The sequence below is a fragment of the Garra rufa genome, chromosome 2 (assembly GCF_049309525.1).
Source record: "Garra rufa chromosome 2, GarRuf1.0, whole genome shotgun sequence".
NCBI classification, from domain to species: Eukaryota; Metazoa; Chordata; class Actinopteri; order Cypriniformes; family Cyprinidae; genus Garra; species Garra rufa.
Window position 1 is genome coordinate 45862602 of NC_133362.1, and position 23530 is coordinate 45886131.

The 23530-nt window shown below is 38.7% G+C and overlaps 1 protein-coding gene across 1 annotated transcript in view; it reads right to left on the minus strand.

Moving 5' to 3' along the window:
• dst (dystonin) overlaps positions 1-23530 on the minus strand; it is a 229974-nt gene that overhangs the window by 122182 nt on the left and 84262 nt on the right. Inside the window, exons 9-14 of the mRNA XM_073834681.1 lie at positions 18164-18330; positions 11302-11414; positions 9618-9724; positions 6292-6411; positions 3766-3861; positions 3553-3680 (exon numbers count right to left, since the gene is read on the minus strand). Of these exons, the coding sequence (XP_073690782.1) occupies positions 3553-3680; positions 3766-3861; positions 6292-6411; positions 9618-9724; positions 11302-11414; positions 18164-18330 (731 nt within the window). The remainder of the gene's footprint in view (positions 1-3552; positions 3681-3765; positions 3862-6291; positions 6412-9617; positions 9725-11301; positions 11415-18163; positions 18331-23530) is intronic.

Here is a 23530-nt window from a genome sequence, read left to right on the forward strand (position 1 = left end):
AAAAAAACGCCCTAGTCAACTTTTTCTTGTGAAAAAAGACGCCAAGTGTGAACACGGCCTAAGTTTCTCAAGCCAACTTAATAATTACTCACATATGTATGCATTTATAAATGATTGACATAATATTTAAGCCGAATGACTGTTTTTAGATTTAGATAACACTCTCTCATTTCCTACAGAACAGATATCAGATCTAAACTGAATAGATATCTCTGCCCCCAAACTCACACCATTTGTTATGCTCCATCGGTTGCTATATTGAACTGGTTGGGATGTTCAAACAAACAGAGCAGTGTTTTGACAGCAGCAGTGTTTACACTTTTCAGGAGAATGGCGTATAACAAGCTGGCCTACAGAGAATCCATCATCAGCATTCACATTCATCTCAATGGCAGTTGCTTGGCTGGTGCAGGCCTGAGCACATTTGAAAACTGCCATCTTCAATTATGGCAGCCATTTTTTTAAAGCTAATTTCACCTTTTAAAGAACCCTCCAAAACACTGCACTGATTGAACATCTACTAAACTGAAACAACATAATGGTATTATAAATATTGCTTGAAAATAAAACAAATCTGAATATACAGTTCAAATTGAATTGCTGTCAAAAGGAAAACATGCTAACATGGCCAACTTTGTTCCCTTTGACTTAAATGTGTCACTGTACAATTTGGATGAGATATAAGTATTTTAGTGGTTTTTAAATGATAACACATTTTTAATCAAATCACCACCATGGACAATTTAAACGTATTCACAAAAATACTACTATAACACTATAATGCGCAACGCACAAGACAAGGAATAATTGTAAAACTATCCTTAAGACTTTCTAAAAACGAAAGAGCCGAATAACTACATCATTCAAAATCATTAAAATATTCATCATGTTATCAAAATTCTAGCAAAAATTATGAACATCCTAGAAATGATATAACATAAAAGATACCAAAATTTCACTTAACAATAAACTTAAAAAATTCAACGTCACAAAAGTGTTGACCCATATAGGTGTTTCTGCAACTATGGGCACTTTTAAGTCCCAGCAGTGAAATTTTAGATTTATGTTAAAATTTGCCATATGACGCTTTATAAATATATCCACAGTTTCATTACACAGCTTAATAAAAAGTAATTGTGATTTAATATAAAATTATTTACAGTTCCAAACACCATTTTTGTTCATGGTTCATGATTGATACATGAAATAAGATAACTGAATTACAATTTGACATTATTTCAAATGAAATTGTTTAATATACATATTCATTTACAGCTCATGTTCATGATTTTTTCAACTAAAGGTGCCTGTCCTACACTTTTGAGTCCTTACCGCAACAATGAAAAAGGCTTTTATTATGACACTTTATCAAAGTCAAACAATTCTAGTTTCTATGGAAACTGAAATTAACACCTGAGCACATTGCTGACAGATTGGGCACCTCACTACCTCACTCACAAGATCCCAAAAATATAAAATATATATCATCTTTTCTGTGTCGGTATTTATTGTGTGTTCTTACCATGCAGCATACTTTATGTATATTAAGATGCTGTGAGTTAAAAGTAATGCAGTAGACTTTTAGCTGCCAATTATCTGCAATATTCATAAAAATGTCATTTCTGCAACATGTTTTTACCGCAGCAAATTTAGGTGTTGCGGTAAAGACCTTGAGACAAGCTCAAGGTTTACTGTGTATTAAATTGCAAATATTCAGTCTATATGTTTTATGTTTTATGTTTCTTCACCTTTTTCTGTTTCTGTAGCCTGTTTTTGAATTAACTTTAACATTGTGTGCTTACTGACACAAGATGACATTACCGCAGCACTGCTTTATTTACATTTTTTTATATATTTTTATTTGCAAAAAAAAAAAAAAAAAAAGTTGAGATGATTTACACATTGAAATTCTGTCAACATCTGTCATAAGCTAATATGTTGTTATGTTTAGTGTGTATGCACTCAATTGGACACAATCTTAGCCTGGGTGTCCCCATGCTGCCTTCCGCGCAGCGCGATTTTACTCACGCTGGAAGGTAGCATGGAAACCATGGACCAAATTTTCACCTCAGATAGGGAACCAATCACAGAACGGGGAGGGAGCAGCAAGACGATGACGCCTTCTATGCGCCGCGACTCACCGAAGCAGTTTGTTTATAACTATGGATCCAGCATGGCAGCAAGTTATCATTCGATGCAGCCGTTCACATGTGGCGCCTAAAAACGCGTGGAAAACGCTAGGCGCGTCGCTTTCTGCTTTCCGCTCTGTAGCTTGCGCATGGAAAACGCGAGCGCGTCGCAACCGCGTCGCTTCCATTATGCGCGCGCATACCACGCGTCTACATTTGAAATAACGAACTTTAGCGCGCAAAAGACGCGACATGTGAACGGCCCCTTAGATAGTGTTCTAAGTAGTTTAGAACGCAAGTTTATTTGGAAAAAAGAGCAACTTTTGCCGTTAAACCATCGCTCTGTATACGTCATCCGGTATAATTGAAACGATTGGCTATGAGCTACGCACAGGCACATTTGATAGACATTCGTAGCGCCCAATAAACGGCTCTGGGCATTCGTAAACCACGCCTCAAATACGAGAAAAATGAACATGTGGTTCCCAGACCACGAATCATGACGAAGTCATAACGTGGTCTGGCGTTAGCCAGGCTAACACAATCTAAGGTCGCTGTCTAAATTTTACAAGGCATAGAGAAAACAGTGAAATCCCGTATTTTGTATATTATTTTTAATTCACTATTCAGTATTCAGGGGCAGCCATGGCCTAATGGTGTGAGAGTTGGGCTTGTAACCCAAAGGCTGCCAAAGGTGGGGATTGTGAATGAACAGCACTCTTTCCACCTTCAATACCATGACTGAAGTGCCCTTAAGCAAGGCACTGAACCCCCAGTTGCTCCCCGGGCGCTGGAGCAATGGCTGCCCACTGCTCCGGTGTGTGTTCACAGTGTGTGTTTGTTCACTTCTCACTGCTGTGTGTGTGCACTTGGATGGGTTAAATGCAGAGGACCAATTTCGAGTATGGGTCACCATACTCGACAATACGTCACGACTTTCACAAAATTTGAAAAAGCTGAAATATATTACATTTTCATAGAAACTGAAAAAAAATATATATATAACGAATGTTACTGTAATGTTGTGGTAATTTGTAAGAAGAGTTGAAAAACAATAAACATGTTCCAGATTAAAATCTTAATGATGCAGACCTTTTTATATGTATTACAGACTCTGATGGTTAAAATTAAAGTTCACAGGGGTTGTTTTTTTTATTTTAGAAAGTCAAAAATGCTTGTAGTATGCACTCATATATATATATATATATGTAGAAACAGTACAAATAAAAAATCTAAAAAAAGTTCTAAAAGCCTGTTGTTGCTAGTTTGATATGATACCAAAAAATTATTATAAAAAAGTGTAAATGTCAAAAATGTCAAATAGATCCTAAGTGGATTCCTCAGTGGAATGCATGTCATCCACAGGCATATTTTTCATTAAAAAATAGTGATGGAGAGATAGCGTGTGTAAATCATCTCATACCTGTCCACTTCAGGCCTCAGGCTCTTCTCTCTCTCCAGCATGGCTACGATCAGCTTGCCCCATTCCTTCTCCACGTCATTAGGATGGTACCCTTGAGGGAGCTGGATGCGACCAAACTCTATCCAGCCCTACAGCCCAACATACAACAGAGTTTAAGGCCCTTCATATGACACGTAAATGTAAGTAATATGCATGAACAAAAAAGATACAAACCTCTAGCATTTTGTAGAGATGCTTGATTTTGGCCTTTTCATTTTCTTTTGGTGGTATTTCATTCTCTTTAAACTGTAGATACTGAGTATAAAGTGCCTGTAAAGTTAAAAAGGGTTAGTTACGGCAAACCAAAGCAAAGTGATTTCTATCCATCAGACCAGCACTATATCCACTGTGCTTCTGCTCAAGGAGAAAGATGGAGCTGCTCTTTAAGTCTTTAAAGAGGCTTTAATAGTTTTTAAACGCTACCTATTTGCCATGGAAATCCTCTGAGCCAGTACCGCTAATTTGCCTCAGGCTTCAATGCACTAAGCAGTGCTTAATATTAGTGATTATAAGAAAGTCTCAGCAGCTGCTGATCTCTGAAAAAGCACATCTGTAAATGTCTGATATCTGACAAATTACTACTTCAGCTTTATCTGCCATTTCATAAATCAAAATCTAAAACAGGCCCAGGAATAGTTCACCTCAAAACCTCCCCTCATGTCTCTCCAAACCTGCATGTGCACTTACATCTCATTTCCAATTAATACAAAAAGAAAAAGAACATTATGTTTTGCATAAATATAAGATCTGGGATATGGATTTTTTTTTTTTACATTACAAATAGGGATGTATCTTTCATCTCTGATTTGCTAATACTGTCAAAAACACACAGGGATTAAATATAAACACAATTGGTTTCATCTAAAGTGAAAGTAAACAGTTGAGAGAAAAACGGGAGCATGCCTGTATATTTATTAGATGCGTGCAACTCTTAAAGCAACAGAACTAAACATGCTGCCGATTGTCATTAAAGGGACAGTTCACCAAAAAATTACTCGCATGTTGACCTAAACCTCTAATAATTATTTTTCTTGTGCTAAACTTGACTTTGATAGTGGGAAAAAATAAATCAAATACTATAATATTAAGTAACTGGAGACCAGCAACTTTTTGGTTACCCACATTCTTTAAAACAGGTTTTACGTTCAACATGTTTTGTGTTTTAAAAGAAATCAAGAGAGTTAATGATAACAGAATTGTCATTTTTGGGTGATGGTAGGCTAATGAAAAAACAAAACAAAAAGAAAAATTACTCACTGCTCTCGACTGAAGAACTTTAATAGAGTTAATGTCAGTATAATTTATGTATATAGTGTTTTATTTTCATATTTGTTAATTCAGTTTCTTGAATGCTATTGCTAAATACACCTACTGCACCTAAAAAAATGTTGTATTTGTATATTATGTGTATTCGTAACTTGTAGCTTTGTATCTTTGTTCTTACTTTTTAATAAAAAGATTAAATAATGACAAAGATTTTTTTATCTAGGCACAATTTGGCCTAAACATCTCCCATTCTTTTTATTTTATATTTTGTTACCTTGTAAGGCTTTGAAACAGGGAAATTAGTTTGGCTGTTCTGCTCAGACAACTTGCAAAATAGTAAAACCAACAAAGAATCGAATTTCTGAAAAAAATAGTGGTATGATATCTTTGCCATATTACCCTAAATGTACATTCACATACAAATTACATTATTTAATGAAAACAGTCAACTAGCCATTCAGGAAACCCACAGAGTAGACCGTTTTGAAGATACAGTCCCTTGCAAAAGTATTCATACCCCTTTTTTTCACATTTTGTTTTGTTGCAGCATGATGTTAAACTGCTTTAAATTAGTTTTTCCCCACATCAATTTACACTCCATACACCATAATAATGACAAAGCACAAACCAGACTTGCAAATTTTACAAATTTATTAAAAATAAAACACTGAAATAAGAACATTGCATAAGTATTCATACCCTTAACTCAGTACATAGTTGAAGCACCTTTACAGCCTCAAGTCTTTTGGGTCTGATGTGACAAGCTTTGCACATCTGCATTTGGCAATTATCTGCCATTCTTTGCCTCACATTTTCACCTCTCCATCTCTGTCAGCTTGGATGGGGCTGGCAGACATTTTCTAGAGTCCTAGTTGTTCCAATCGTCTTCCATTATGGAGAATGCTTCTGTCAACCTTCAATGCAGCAGATTTGTTTCTGAACTCTTCTCTAGATCATTGCCTTAATGCAAGTCTGTCACTGAGCTCTACAGGCAGTTATCTTGGTTTTTGCTCTGATATGCATTTTCAGCTGTTAGACCTTTTCTGAGAGGTGTGTGCCTTTCTAAATCAGACTCATTCAAATGAATTTGCCACAGTTTAACTCCACTCCAAGTGTAGGAACATCTAGAAGCAATATGAATGCTCCTGAGCTACATTTCCAGTGTCCCAGAAAAGGGTATGAATACTTATGGAACGGGATCTTTTCAGTTTTTTATTTTTAATAAATTTGCACAAATGTTAAAAACCTATTTTTCGCTTTGCCATTATGGAGTAGGGAGTGTAGATTGATGTGGGAAAAAAGTAGTTTAAAGTAGTTTAACATAAGGCAGCAACATAACAAAATGTGAAACAAATGAAGGGGTATGAATAATTTCGCAAGGCACTGTATGTACGCACATTCCTAATAGCATCATGAAAACATGAGAAATCCCACCTTGAGTTCCACAGGATTGCTGGGGAAATGTCTGTCTGTCATAACAGTCACATTGTGTTTGATCCACTGGCTGAGGTACTTCACCATGTTCTGGTATTCCACCCATTTAATGTCCACATCCTGTTGCAAGAACATCATCAATCAATTTTTGAATAAGATCCATATATTTTACTTGAATTCTAAGAAAAAAACATAAACACAGTCATGCTTCACCAATATGGGATACATTCATAGGACATGTCACTTCTTGGCTTTCTAGTTCTTCCTTCATATTGTACTCATTTGTTCATTTATTCAAGAATTGCAAGCATGTTGGACTCAAGGTCAATGTGTCTTAAATGGTAACAAGCGTTCACGCTGCACACTGTTCCTCAAGCAGAATTCGCCAGGGTTCTGGGAATGACTCCAAAGAATCAACAGAGTCCTTAGGAGCGTCCAACTTAGTTTAATTTCCTGCATAACAAAACTCCAAAACATTTCCAAAAAACACAGAATGCTTATGTAATGTGAAAATGTAGACAAGTTTATTTGCATAAAGCAAGCAACTTTAACAGCCCACCCAGCTAAAACCAGACTAGAGTAAGTCAGGTAGCTAACATCATCCTTGAGATGTTTATGTACTATAGTATCCTCAAACAAGAGCCATGTCTGAAATCAGCATGTTTTTGTGCTTCAGTCACAGACAGGTGACAGACACAGAGGTCAGTAACTAGACATGCTTCACTACAGCTCACATTTTACACTGAAGATGCCTTTAAAGAGATTGTTTTTTGCATTGTTTTCAAAAAGAAGTGTGCTTAATTGTATCACATGCATTTGAAGTGTACTTATTTGTTGTGTACTTGCAGATAATATTAATGAAATAAAAAGCACTTAAAGAAAGCACAAAAAGTGCACTTTGTAAAAATGAGAAATTAAGTTTTACTTCAAAGTGCATTTCAAAGCATCATGTTTTAATAATCTTTTGTCATGTTTCAAAGAACTACACTTATCTTGATGTGCTGACATACTAAAGCACAAGTACTTGACTATGATTGTATTATCATTATTATAACTATAATATGTTGCATTTAAAGCTGACGTATTTCAAATTTACTAAATTACAACTTCATTACAAATTACAAATGTGACCCAGGACCACAAACCTGTCATAAGTGTCAATTTTTTAAAAATTGAGATTCACACAACATCCGAAAGCTGAACAAATAAGCTTTCCATTGATGTATGGTTTGTTAGGACAATATTTGACAATATGTGACCCTGGACCACAAAACCAGTCTTAAGTCGCTGGGGTATATTTGTAGCAATAGCCAAAAATACATTGCATGGGTCAAAATTTTAGATTTTTCTTTTATGCCAAAAATCATTAAGAAATTAAGTAAAGTTCATGTTCCATGAAGATTTTTTGTAAAATTCCTACTGTAAACATGTTAAAATGTAATTTTTGATTTGTAATATGCATTGTTAAGAACCTAATTTGGACAACTTTAAAGGTGATTTTCTCAGTCTTTTTGATTTTTTTGCATCCTCAGATTTTCAATTTCAAATAGATGTATCTCAGTCAAATATTGTCCGATCCTAACAAACCATACATCAATAGAAAGCTTATTTATTGAGCTTTCATATGATCTATAAATCTCAGTTTTGTCAAATTTAACCTTATGACTGGTTTTGTGGTCCAGGGTCACATATTTGAAAATCTGGAATATGAGGGTGAAAAAAATCTAATAGTAAGAAAATCACCTTTAAAGTTGTCCAATTTTGACCCATGCAATGCATTTTTGGCTATAGCTACAAATATACCCATGCTACTTAAGACTGGTTTTAGTGGTCACATGACAAGTTTCAATAAAAATATAGTACATTTTTAATTACATTTTTGTTTAGCATTGTCATGCTTGTCAGCATGGGCGACATTTGACTGCGCTGGTGGAAACAACACGAGACTTCGCTTTCACTTTTGAGATTGGCTTAGACGGCGTTTAGTATCCTTCAGCGCAGCTGGAAGAAATCCGCGTTCAAGTGCACGCAACAAGCTGAAACTTGCCACAAAGCACCGGCAAAAATACCAACGAATGTGTCGGGGGGGAAAGAGTAAGGACATATTTGAATTATTTATTAATAAACTAGTGTATTCTGAGTCAGTTTTGCAAAGATCCTGACTCGCAATCTCCTTTTTGGACGTGCCTTTAGAGAGAAATGCATCTTTACGGATTACATAATGAAAGAGTTTTTGTTTTCGATTTGTTTTATTTCGTGAAGTAATAATCTAAAGCTTTCTATAGATATATATTTATCATGTCTGTGAGGCATGTATTCGCTGCGTTTCGGTTCATTTTTGTGAAGCACTACTGTTCAATCATGTTTGTTTTCTTTATTTTATAAAAGCACAGTTTGTAATGTTTTGTTGAGTGCACACAAATAACAGATCATTTTAAATTGCTTCCACTAATGTCTTTGCTATTTTTGCACATTGTCTGTCTTGTCTGCTTGTATATTGTTCTTTTTATAATATGTATCGTCTGTAGCACTGTGGAGCTTCTGTCACTAAAACAAATTCCTAGTATGTGTAAACATACCTGGCAATAAAGCTCATTCTGATTCTGAACAAATGCAAGTGATCGCGCTGGCGCCTCCATGTCCTGCAAAGCGGCTTTAGCATTAAACTCTCTGCACAAACTATTGGATAGCCCTAATAGCGCACATTTATCTAGGTTTAATGTTTAAACTAACATTGTTTTATACTTGAACTGTTTTAAATCTATAGATTTTATTTTAGGCAAGTTGTGATCATTTAAGAAGGCAAATTGATCAAACAGACTATGATCAGTTTTTAAAACATATTTAATTAACAAAAATTGCTCCAAACATTTTTCTAAATTAACTTAATAATTAGAAATGTAACGAAATATAATCACTTTGCCATTACACATAAAAGTGAACTATTTTAATAGCTGAAACAGTAGTATAAGTTGTTTTGGGAGAAGGGGGAAAAAAGACGGGCTCGGGTCAGACCCAGGCCTTGAATTCTGATCAACTGACGGACAAGGTCACTGATCTTAGTTCATAGAGATCTCACAAAGGTCCGTTATAATCAATAAAGCTCTCTAAATCACACAATGAATCTTTTATTTACATTGCGTCTGCACATGAGATGACGTTATAAGTTATATCAATTTAAACTATGGTAAACTCATTGCTGTCACATAAAACATTACATTTAGTTCCTTCTCTTTTCATGTATATATTCTATATAAGTAGGTAAAAGTGTAATTTCTTCACAGGGGTAGTGACATACAGTAAGAACTATATGTGACTATACTTACATTTGCACTGATGCCCTCCATACCCTCCGGTACTTTCGGGAAGACATCATATAATGTTGACACGTAAGTAATGACAGACTTCTCATCCGGAGATGACACGTCTACATCTGCTCAAATGGAAAAATATCTGATTAGTTATAAGGCTAATTTATAAAACACTGAAAATGCTTCCAACAAATATTAATGCCTGTAACATTTCCTTTAAGAAAAAAAAATCATTACAGACAAAACAGTTTACAGTTTCTATTAAGTGCTGAGTTCACTGTTTAGTCTGCTGAGGATAGTGTTAGCCATTGGGCAATGGATACTATTCTTAGATCCCAGTGTTGTTTTACAAATGACACTGAAACACTGAAACTGCAGGGTGAAGTATTCAGACTGCAGCTCAGATTCAACAACGCTCTGGTAAATCACTGTGTGGAGGAACCAGAAAACAACACCTCAGTTGAATCAATGATGGATCACTTCAGACATTTAGTAAAGCTGTGTTAACTAGAAGCTCATTCTCCCTTTGAGACAACAATCACATCTCAAGCGTCTCGCACATCACCAAAAGAAACCAAGATGCTCTTTGGCATCAGTGTTTTGAAATGGTTGGCAAACTCACTGTTTTCCATGAGAAAGTTGTTACAAATGACATTGTATTTTTATATCATGCAATTATTTACATTTATGCATTTAGCAGATGCTTTTATTGCACTTGCCACATCTCGGCACAGAGCCGACAATATTTATATTCTTAGAAACCTAGACTAGGAAACAAGCTAGAGCAGAGGTGAAGTTTACTGTTATTATTTCTTTGTCATTTGTAGACAAAATACTCCAACCAAAACCCAACTCTGCGGATTGGATTAAAGGAGTAGTTCACTTTCAGAACACAAATTTACAGATAATGTACTTACTCCCTTGTCATCCAAGATGTTCATGTCTTTCTTTCTTCAGCAGGCGTAAGGAAATTGCTTTTTTGAAGAAAACATTTCAGGATTTCTCTCCATATAACGGACTTCTATGGTGCCCATGAGTTTGAACTTCCAAAATGCAGCTTCAAAGGGCTCTAAACGATCCCAGCCGATGAAAGAAGGGTCTTATCTAGTCAAAACGATTGGTTATTTTCCAAAAAAAGAAATTACAATTCATACATTTTTTAAACCTCAAATGCTCGTCTTGTCTAGCTCTGTGTGTACTCTGTGTAGAGATTAAAAAGTATATAAATTGTAAATGTTTTTAACAAATAACCAATCGTTTTGCTAGATATGACCCTTCTTCTTCGGCTGGGATCATTTAGAGCTGTTTTAAACTGCATTTTGGAAGGTCAAACTTGGGGGCACCATAGAAGTCCACTATATGGAGAGCAATCCTGAAATGTTTACTTCAAAAAACTTAATTTCCTTACTACTGAAGAAAGAAAGATATGAACATCTTGGATGACAAGGGGGTGAGTACATTATCTGTAAATTTGTGTTCTGTAAGTGAACTACTCCTTTAATGGTGGATGAATGTCACCACAACAAAATAGAACAAAAAACTCATTTTTTTTATCCATGCTTTAAAAAATGTAGTTAAATGTTAATAATAAACTGATAAATCCTTTTTAAATGCAAGTGCAATCAATAAACTTTTGACAATATAATAATGTTAAATGATGTAAGATGGATGAGGACATTCGTTTGGCATTGAAACTCACCCTCTGGGTCCAGCAGTCGGGCCACACCAAGCTGCTCGGCCACACCAAACGCCTGCTCTAAGTTGGATCTGCTACTTTGTGTTGATACTCTGCTCATATCGACCAGATCAGGCCTGAATTAAGACAACAGAACAATACAATCTTATTATCTTATACAATCTTTCAGTGACAGATATGTTTTGTATTACACTGCAAGCTCTTTAATTAAAAAGGATGTTTGATAGCTAGTGGCAGATATTTTTCATTTTCGAACTAACGCCAGAGTAACACTGGGTTTGTCAGGACAGTGTCAAAGACTGGTATACACTTAATAAAGGGACATCATTTATATAAAGAGCATGCAAGGAACAATTACATTTTGTACAGAGAAAATGAAGCCAATTTTAGGACTGCTAAGAATTTTAAAAAGCCCAAAAGTTGGCTTTGTTTTTCTTTATAAAAACAGGATTTTTTCTTTTGATTTTGAGGTGAAATATGAGCCAGGCATGTTATTGACAGGGTTCGTGAGATTCACTCATCATTATCGCTACTAAACTACCCCTGACTGACAGGAATAGTCATGGCTAGAAATATCTTTGCACAAAGAAGTAATTATTCCAAATCTAGGCCATCTGAAAACAGCGTCTCAAACTATAAAGAGCAGGTTGAGGCACAGCAGACCATTCTAAGAAGAGAGATGAGAAATAAAGACATACGTGTATGTACAGTAATTCAGTTTCAATTTTGTTTTCTGCTTTAAATGATCATGAAAATACAGTAACTTGTTTTTAAAGGCACGAAAGAAAACTTGCGCTGTTCTGCGTATGCGCTCAGAGACTGAGCAGAACACGGACATGTAAAGTTATCCTTTAGCTCATGGTGCGAGCCAAAACGGTCAAATACATGAAAAAATATTTCAAAATGAGGCACTTGGTGATTATTCATGTAAACCCTTGTCAGTTATGTCTTAAATGATCATAAACAGTTGAGAATGAAGATATGTGTGTAACAGTACATTGGATCCGTGTGGCTCTTAAAGCGGCAACAAATAATATTCCTTCTGCCGTCTCTGTGCTTAATACTTTTTTAGTTTTAATAAGAAAAAAAGCATGTTTAATTCTAACAGTGAAGATGCTGTTTAATTGCATTCAATTTCTGTAGTAGGCTATCTTTTTTTCTGTTGTATTGCTATCTTTAGATTAATCCCTAATATAAAGTTTTGGACCCAGTCATAATCGTGTTAAATAATCGTGATTACAGTATTGACCAAAATAATCATCATTGTGATTTCTGCCATAATCAAGCTGCCCTAAGGTGCACCAAGAAAAAAGTATTAAAAAAAGCAAAAATATGCTATATGCATATGGCGGTACCAATTTTCATGTTGCAATTATTTGATAATGCTTTTATCACGGTATACTGTATTATCACGATATTTAAATTTATTTGCAAAAAAAGTGGTGTCATAATGCAGTATAACAGGTTTAATACCTATTTTCTTATAACTAAAATAACTGAACATTTAAATACAAAAAAAGCAATACACCAAAAATGTATAAAGTAAAAAAATGTACACAGATTAAAGTGCAAAAGAATTATAATGACCAAAAGGTATCACTTTACAGTAAGATCTCTTAGTTAATGCATTAATATTCACAATGAGCAACAGCTACATTCGCTACAGAAGTTATTAATTTTAACAACTCTTAGTTCATGTTAGCTCAATAAATAACACAGTTGCAACTTTTGATTAACAATTTGTTGTTAAATATTAGAATTACCTAAGATAAATTAATGTTTAGAAAAATGTTTCTGTCAGGGTTTACTGGTGGTGGCAGGCGTTAGAGTGATGACTCGAGATGAACAGAAGTCGATCCAATGAACGTGTTTATTAAACATCAACTTGAAGAGCACAAAGACCAGTAAACATAACTTTAAGACGACACAAAGCAAATGGAAAAGGAAACGACTTATAAAGGGTGAGACTGATTACAAACACAGGTGACACAGATGACTAATAATCAAAGACAGGTGATACAGATAATGATTAAACAAGGACTAAACCAAATGATCAACAACAGACGGGGGAAGACAGAGGGAGAAACCAAATGACCAGTGCAAAACAAAGACAAACAACCAGAAACATGAGGATTTTCGTGACACTACACCCCCCTCCCGGTAGGCGCGTCCCGCGCCGTGACGGAAACACCAGGGAGGGAGGGCGGGCGCCCTGGAGGCCGCTACGGGACAGGACCTTCCTGGTTTGGGGAGGCCTCCAGGGCGGGACAGGCAGCCATGGTGGATCAGGGGGCCACGGCCGGACAGTCAGTTCCTTTGGCCATGGCGGGTCAGGCGGCCACGGCCGGACAGTCAGTTCAGGTGGCCATGGCGGATCAGGCGGCCACGGCCAGACAGGCAGTTCAGGTGGCCAAGGCTGGGCAGTCCCCGTGGCCCTGGCCTCAGTCCTCGGCCAGACCACGTGTACTCGGGGTATGTAGCCCCCCCCCCCCAAAATTTTCTTGGGGAGGTTCAGCAGTTCATAGGGGGGATACTCTGGACGGCTGGACGGAACCAGCTGAGACACTGGACGGCAGGAAGAGACCAGCTGAGACACTGGACGGCAGGAAGAGACCAGCTGAGACTCCGGACGGCTGGACGGGGCCAGCGAAGGCTCTGGACGGCACTCTGGAGGAGCGGGCTCAGGACGGTGCTCTTGAGGAGCGGGCTCTGGACGGCTGGACGACCCCAGCGGGGATTCAGGAAGGCTGGGCGTCTCCAGCGAAGACACAGAATGAGTTAGCTCTGGGCGAGCGGTCACTGGAGGGCGCTCTGGCGGCGCAGTCACTGGAGGGCGCTCTGGCGGCGCAGTCACTGGAGGGCGCTCTGGCGGCGCAGTCACTGGAGGGCGCTCTGGCGGCGCAGTCACTGGAGGGCGCTCTGGCGGCGCAGTCACTGGAGGGCGCTCTGGCGGCGCAGTCACTGGAGGGCGCTCTGGCGGCGCAGTCACTGGAGGGCGCTCTGGCGGCGCAGTCACTGGAGGGCGCTCTGGCGGCGCAGTCACTGGAGGGCGCTCTGGCGGCGCAGTCACTGGAGGGCGCTCTGGCGGCGCAGTCACTGGAGGGCGCTCTGGCGGCGCAGTCACTGGAGGGCGCTCTGGCGGCGCAGTCACTGGAGGGCGCTCTGGAAGGCTGGACTGGACCAGCGGGGTTTCAGGAAGGCTGGACAGGACCAGCGGAGGATCAGGAGTGCTGGGCAGAACCAGCAGAGGCTCAGGAAGGCTGGACAGGACCAGCGGGGTGTCAGGAAGGCTGGGCGGACCCAGCGGAGTTTCAGGAAGGCTGGACAGGACCAGCGGAGGATCAGGAAGGTGAATAGGTGCTGTGTACTCCTGAGAAATCGCCATGTCCATCAGAGCCATAATATCCTCCTTGGCCGGGAACTCAGGAATGGAGGCCATCTCGACCGGAAATGCCTTGGGGTGTCTCCGGGTTGGCAGGTGGCCGGAACCATTGGTGGGGTATGTGGGGGGTCCTGGCTTATGGAAGGCTGGCACGATGTGCTGTGTGGCAGAGGGGGCTGGATGATGAGACTTAATCGGACTGATAGAATCAATTTCTTCGACTTCGAAATCAGACCCATTTAAAAACAGAATGAGATTGACTAGCTCGATCAAGGGGAATTGACAGGTAGGAAGATCGCAGCGAATAATCTCATCATCCAGTCCCAAAACAAACACAGCGCCGAGTGAAGCATCGTGCCAGCCCACCTGATGTGCAAGCTCGAGGAACTCCTCCACATACCTCTCCAATGTCCGACCACTCTGCCGTAGTCTCCATAGCCTGTCCTCAGCCATCTTTAATGTCTTGGTGTCGTCTTCTGTCAGGGTTTACTGGTGGTGGCAGGCGTTAGAGTGATGACTCGAGATGAACAGAAGTCGATCCAATGAACGTGTTTATTAAACATCAACTTGAAGAGCACAAAGACCAGTAAACATAACTTTAAGACGACACAAAGCAAATGGAAAAGGAAACGACTTATAAAGGGTGAGACTGATTACAAACACAGGTGACACAGATGACTAATAATCAAAGACAGGTGATACAGATAATGATTAAACAAGGACTAAACCAAATGATCAACAACAGACGGGGGAAGACAGAGGGAGAAACCAAATGACCAGTGCAAAACAAAGACAAACAACCAGAAACATGAGGATTTTCGTGACAGTTTCATTGGCAGTTTATGTTAACTAGTGAATTAACTGATGTTAACTAATGAAACCCTAATGTAAAGTTTGAATGAACAATAAAGAATCAAAATATGTAGGGCATGTTGTAGTCCAGATTAAAAAGTAAAAAAGTAAAAAAAAAAAAATAGCCTACTAAGTCTAAATATTAAAGGTCCCATATCGTACACATTTCTGGAGGTTTATTTTATTTGTTGATGTCCTTAAGAATATATATTTGCGGTATAAGTGCCAAAATCCATCTCAATATATTTTTACAGCTCCTTTTTTAGGAGCTCTGTCAAAAACATGTCGATTTTGGCCCATCTAATTAATATTCATGAGCCTCTCTTCTGATTGGCCTGTTGTTTTCTGAGTGACGCACAACCAGGCCAATCACAGGTAACTACGGTCATGTATGCTGTAAGCGTAAGCGAGCTCAGAGCAATAGAGAGAGCTGATACTCAACAGGATATTTTAGAATGATCATTAATGTTTTTTCTTTTACAAACACCGAATGCAGTAGGCTACATAACTGTTGCTTTAGTAAAGCCCCTTTCACAATGCGCGCTGATTCTGGAAAATTACGGGAACTGTGTGAACCAAAGCCAGAACCTAAAGGCAGTGTTGTAGTAATGATGCACGTTATCAAGCGACTCTTCACAACGAAAAATAACGTTACGTGCAAAGTGGAATGAAGCAGCGATCATCAGACAGAGCCAGCTCCTCACTATCAGCGCTGAAGCACAGTTTGTTCAGGTTAGTTTCAGTTTAGTGAAACGTACGCGTCGCATTACATCTCACATCCAAACGTCACATGTCTTTATGGGTTGTGTGTAAAGCACGCACAGATTCCGGAAAACAACTGTGAATGAACCAAATTAAACAATTCCGGAACAAATCGTGGGACACATTATCCGTGTATTTACCGGAATCGCTGTGTGAAAGAGGGAAAGTTGACGTGCCGCTGGTCTCTTATATTAACGTTGTTCTGAAGCCTGTGTAATGATCGTAGCTTGACATCTATCGACTGAACAGGGTTTTCTCCACTTGTTTTCCTGTTGTTGCTCAATGGAATGGATGCGTTGTTGTCTGGGGGTTTGACAAAAGGAGGGTGGGACGTTGGTTTGTGACTGAAGGCGGTGACTTGAGTCGATCGGACGTCACATCGTTACGGAAGTCACAGCTGCTCGTGAAAATGAACAGCTACTTTAAGCAGGCTGTGTGCAGTTTACTGTGGATTGACTGTTTTGAAACTCATATGGTAGTTAGATAGCCCCTAGACCTTAGTTATCATGAAAAAAGCCAGGAAATTTTGATTTTGACGATATGGGACCTTTAAAGTATTTGGAGCTGTGATGAACACCGTAGCAAATACACAAATGTGACCCTGGACCACAAAACCAGTCTTAAGTCGCTGGGGTATATTTGTAGCAATAGCCAAAAATACATTGCATGGGTCAAAATTTTATATTTTTCTTTTATGCCAAAAATCATTAAGAAATTAAGTAAAGTTCATGTTCCATGAAGATTTTTTGTAAAATTCCTACTGTAAACATGTCAAAATGTAATTTTTGATTTGTAATATGCATTGTTAAGAACCTAATTTGGACAACTTTAAAGGTGATTTTCTCAGTCTTTTTGATTTTTTTGCATCCTCAGATTTCTGATTTCAAATAGATGTATCTCAGCCAAATATTGTCCTATCCTAACAAACCATACATCAATAGAAAGCTTATTTATTGAGCTTTCATATGATGTATAAATCTCGGTTTTGTCAAATTTAACCTTACGACTGGTTTTGTGGTCCAGGGTCACAAATCTGAATGACTATTTAAATCAAAACACTTTTCAGAAAGTGAAAGCTGTTTTGTTTACGGGGTTTACAGAGTAAAGGCTGCATTATGTTTAGCGCCATCTGCTGTCAGAGAATGAAAGTGCGCTTTCATCCAGAGCGTCTCTCATGTGCTCCGCCATGTGCTTCTCATCCATGTTTTTTTACATCAGAGGGCACACACGTCTTTAACAGCGTACAACGGTGTTGTGCATTGAGACCAGTTGATGGGAAAAGTTATCTTACAATGCATTCAAAATTCTGAATAATTTGTTATAAATAATTATTCTCAGCATTTTGATGTGCCCACGATAACAATATCGTTTTGCCTCTCACAATGTGACGTGCTCTAAACACGCCTCTTTAGCACACAGAATAATGAACCTTTTTTTTTTTTTTTTTTGTAATCGCGGCTTTGAACAATTACGTAATCATGGCATCCGTAATCGTGATTGAGATTAGAAATTCGATTACCTAGTAGATGGTAAAGCAGTTGTCACTACAAACCACTGTGTATATAATACAAATAATTATGTAAGACACACAAGTTTGCAATATAAACCAGCAAAACGAGCTGTTTTGTACAGCTAAAAATAGCTGGAAGTGAATAAGACCAGAAGCCTCGGACATTAAATCTACAAATGGCCGCGCCCTCTTTTAAGGGAAAAGTAAGACCAGATGGTAACTCATATTCACCATTATGAGGATGTGACACATTCTGAAGTATTGCATGGCTTTTCCTCACATAGTGTTGTTACATAAAACCAGATACAAACAGACGGACATTGATATTTTTTTGGAAATGGATATTGCTGTGCTGTTACCTGTACTTATGGATAATAGCATTGAACAGTCGTCCATCCCTCCACGAGGTAGTGAAGTTGTCACAGCGGACACCTACATAGCCTTCAGTCATCTGCTTGGACCACAGCAGAAGTCTCTCCTTGGCTGTCATGTCCTCGGACTCTCCCGTCACGTGGACGTCCGAGATCTGCAGGCAGGAAAGATGCCATGTTTTTGTTAAGAACCTCTGATATAACACTTCTTTGTTTTTAACCTTGTCATATCCAGCAAATATGTAAAGAAATGGTCATTTTGTAACACATTTTTTAAATTGATTTAAAAAGAACTGCACATTCAAACATATTGCCCATGATGGTCTAATTGTTTTTGCCATAATGTCAATTCAAATTTGTTCTGTAAATAATCTAGCAAAAGCGTCAAAAGTTTAGAATTAAGAATGAATAAAAAACACAAATATTATGTACGTACGGAAATAATTGCATGCATTAACGTATATAAAAACGTGGAAATTATAAGATTTATACATCATCTGACTGCTGAATAAATAATCCTACAAGATACAACTGTTTGAAAATCTGAAATCTAAGGGTGCAAAAAAATCTAAATATGAACATAAAAGTTGTCCAAATGGAGTTCCTAGCAATGCATATTACTAATCAAAAATTATGTTTTGATATATTTACGGTAGGGAATTTACAAAATATCTTCATGGAACATGATGTTTACATAATATCCTCATGATTTTTGGCATAAAAGAAGTACAAATCTTAATGTTTCAGCATGTAATGATATTCTAGGGAATTGTGTGCTTCTAATTTTTAGCAACAGTTTGGACATGACCCCTTTCTATTCAAGATATGACAATACACATGACAATACCTCTGTGTAAAAGACAAGGTTCAAAAAGAAATGGTTGATTCAGTCAGTGTGGAAGAACTTGGCTGGTCTGCAGTAAGCCAACTCCTAACTCCAACTCCTTTTTGGCTTAAGTTCTGCATTTAAAATCACATCAGAGGTGTTCAGCTGGGATTAGGACTTGGCTTCATGCAGACCAATCAAGTTCTCCACACTGACTGAATCAATCATTTCATTTTGAACCTTGACTTATGCATTGTTATGTTAGAATAGTAAAGGGTCATGTCCAAACTGTTGCTATAAAATTAGAAGCACACAATTTCCAAGAATATCATTATATGTTTAAACATTATGATTTGTACTCATAGAAATGACTAAAGTAGTCAAACCTGTTCATTAGAAGGGGTGTCCCAATACTTTTGGCAATAAAGTGTATATATCCAATGCATTTCCCACATATAGATACTGTTAAATTACATTTAAAGGAATCTGTATCTGAATTATCAATCTAATATTAGCAAATATCTGTTATTTTGACTTTTTTAAACATCTGTTTTCTGCTGTTCCAGCAACGAACCTAAGCTGCTACGAGTAGAAAGGCTGATTCATGTGACATTTGATCAGTGATTTACCAGCACAGATTGGTTGCTCTGTTTCATCATTTAAAGCTATTTATAGTGCCATGTAAGCAATAAATCATATTAAATATATTTTTCATACACCAGTGAAATATGCTGATGTTGACTAATCAACAGTGACCGCTAACGCAGACATGTCCGCTGACCATTAGAGACCTCACATGACTTCACGCTGCTAAGAAGGATTTGCAGCTCTAAAATCAAATGCCTGGAGCAAAAGCTAAGCCAACACCTACTGATTTAAGAAAACACATTATAGCACAACATAATAAAACCAACAGTTTTATAATCATTCACAGCCTGCTAAGTGTTCAATAAGTGTACGTGCTGACATTAAAATCAACTCCAAAGAATCTGCCGGCCGGTGTAATTATAGCTTGTCAGAAGGCAGCAGAGCACATGGTGTTTAGACTGTGGGTGTGGAAAGACTGAGCTATTAACCCACGAACCAAACACACAAAAACATGTCATTTCTGACTAACCACTGCCATGACTCTTAAGATGAATGCTAACATTACGGAAACTCTTAATCATTCATTATAAAACGGATGGTTTCTAGATTCTACATGCTGATGGATTAATAGAGCTCAAATAAAGAATATAGTCACATGTATGACACAAAGTACCTTATACTAGTTACATAACAATATAGAGGTCAACTATTACCCTTAGTATCTACCAATGGACCACACCAAATTATCAAATGAATGCAGTCGCTTCAATTAAAGAGCCTACCAAATGCACAAATGTTAATGTAATTGTAGTTAGCCTTAATATTTCTACTATGTAGTAACTATTTAATAAAAGCAATAAAGCAACCAAGGCTGTTGCATTAGAATATATAAATACAAGATTCCAACTTGTAAAAAGCATTCACGTTCTTACAGTACCTAAAATAACAACTTGTAAACTATGATTTTTCCTAGAGCCACAACTTGCACAGCCGGACCACTACAAAGTCGTGGGTTGTCATCTGGTAATTACCGCAATTACAACTTGGAGAAAGGGTGCAAGTTTCACAAATTGTATTGTTGCACCATAAATGGCATCTTATATGTTGACAGATGCTGCTATTACCTCCTGGTGTTTAGTAGAAGCATGTTTAAGATCTTGTTGGACAGTATCCAAAGTAGCCTGGGAAACTAAACTTCCCGAGCAAGTGTGGGCCCTCCTCCGCTTCCTGTGCACTTGAGTGTCCCATATAATTTTGGAGAAACCCTCCAACTGATGATCCACACTGTCCCTCGAGGAGTCTTTTCCTCTCAGTGTCTGGAGCATATGTTCCACCGCTCCAAAACTCACCGCCCTCCTCAACTGCCTCCGCAAGAGTTTCTTTTCCAAGAGCCCGTCCTTTGAGGCGATGCTTCTGGAGCTCTTGGTGACCCCACGTAGATTATGCTCCACAGTGGCCCTATCAATCTGACGAGCACCCGGTCTTCTGCCAGTTTTACCTCGGAGAACTGGGACTTCTCCAACATAGACCCCATGGCTGATACTGGGCTGCCTGGGCCTTGAAGCTTCATCTTGCTCTGAGTTTAATGCACCAACCTGACTGAGAGTATTACTATCGGAAGTGACATCCTCCAGGTCATCACCCCTACAGCTCTCTGCCCCATGACTTCTCAAAGAGTCGGTAGCATTGAACTCTGTGGATTTTCTCTTCTTCCTCTTTTGAAAGTATCGCCGTCCACTGAGCTCCTTTGGCGCAGGGCTGATTGGGGCTTTCGTAGGATCAGCATAACACTCTTCTTTAGAGCCCCTCACGCATCCACACATATTACCCATGGCGGCTGCTCATAAGCTGCCCATCAAGAAAGTTTCACTTTTTCCAACAAGCTCAGCAAGTTGAAAGGTTTCTTATCCCTGGAAGTAGCAGCCATCTCTTCCCTTGCAAGTGTTTAGGTACGGAGGTGATGTCAGACAAATCAGCCGTAGTCCAAATATCCAGAGTGGTACGGATGATCTGAATCCCTCTGAGACTCAGCAGAAGACTGAGACGCTCCAAACAAACTTCTGTTTCCTGTATTACGTGTAAACTGGCCTCGCTCCACAGCCCGGCCCTTTCTTCTTACGCTGCCAACACACTGCAATCTCAGTGACCTTTGAAACGGCACCCTTTGCCCTGATCCTCCAGAACAAACATTATAGAGATCGAGGCACCCGGCAAGCAACAGAATCTAACACTGCTGTCACAGCTGAGGAAACGTCACAGTCCTCATGTGATGTGTAAACACAGCCACCCCCGGAGCCCTGCTGGTGTTGAGTTTCCCCAGGCTTACTCCGGATCTATGTCCTTAGTGGTCGGAGGCTGGAGAGAGAGAGGGAGTAGGGAGGGGAGCGGGACAGACTCTCATCCGTTCCCTGATGAATTCTGGTCACTGTGTGAAAGCTCTGCTCAGCAAGTTGAGCCATTCGAATAAGACGTACCAGGCTGAGAGAGAGTCATGGCCTGTCATGTGGCCTTTAAAAATAACAGGACAACGTGGCTGGCTCTACAACATGGCAAACTGACGCCAAAGCTCTCTGTTTGCTCATTAATCTGGCTTAAAACAAGAGCAAAGCTTTCAAAAGGATCAGGTCCAGCACGTAAAACAAACAAACGTAACTAGTGGTCATGGATATGTAAGATAATAAATTATACTGACTATATAAACTAATTTGAAGCCATAGTTGTAAAACATAATTTGCTTATACAGCAAGTTACTGACCAAACATTCATTTAAAATTAAATCAGCAGTCAAGCTTTCTTTAGGGATCTCACACTTACTAACAGCTTGCACCTCTTTTGGCATTGTCAGGATTTACTGAAGGCACACAGTGAAATATTAAAGGGGGGTCCAATGCTGTTTCATGCATGTTAAGTTATTTACACTGTTAAAGAGTTGGATTCTCATGCTAAACATGACCAAAGTTTCAAAAAACGATTTGGACGTATAACAGAGTATTTCTGTCCCGAATACACACCTCCGGGTTTCTTACAAGTTTCGTTTTTTTTTTTTTTTTTCGATCATGGCTCTTCATGAGGTCCTGAAGGGTGGAACTCCTTGTATGGGCATTTCTCCCGGAAGAGCGCACCCGCGCACACATCGACCAGAGCGAGAGCAAGAGCGCGCCCATCAACGCGCTTCATTCGGCTGCACTGCTGCACGGAACTCACTCATGAAGAATGTGTGGTTTTGGTTGTATAACATTGCACAGCTTCCCGAAGAACGCAGCGCTACGTGAACAGTGGATGCATTTTGTTTTTCCGGGGCAGAAACTGAGTTTTGCAAGTGTGTTTGTTGATGAACGTTTCATAAACAAAGCCCAGTTCGACGCTGGATTTGCACATCATTTGATATTGAAAGATGGAGCAGTCCCAGCTAAAAAAGATCCCAATCATGATTCAGAACTGCAGATGGTAAGTAAAACGGCATCAAATTTATGTGTTTTGTTGGCAATCAAAAGCATGAGTTCTCGTTAATCTTTAGCTCCGCCCATTGCATCGTAAAGCCGCATCGTTCTTTTGCAAATATGATAAAACTAAAGACTTTTTAAAGATATGAAGGATGCAGTACTACTCTACAGGTACTCAAGATTAACATAAGATTGGGTGAAACTGTGTGTGTTATGCCCCCTTTAAGGATGAAAAGGCATGGACATAACTTTTTCTGTTGATGACCTTATTGCATATGTATCTGTAGGAGTTTCCCGTTCATTATCATCGGCTCAGCTTGTTTGCGACTTTATGATAATGTGCCCTGCTTTTGGTATGATTATGTTGATTATGTTGGCCATTGTGGAAATGATCTGACTGTCTCTGTTTCTTAATTTGCACATTGAGTACGTTTACATGGACAACAATACTCCGATTTTAACGCGATTAAGACAATACTCTGATTAAGAAGCAACCAT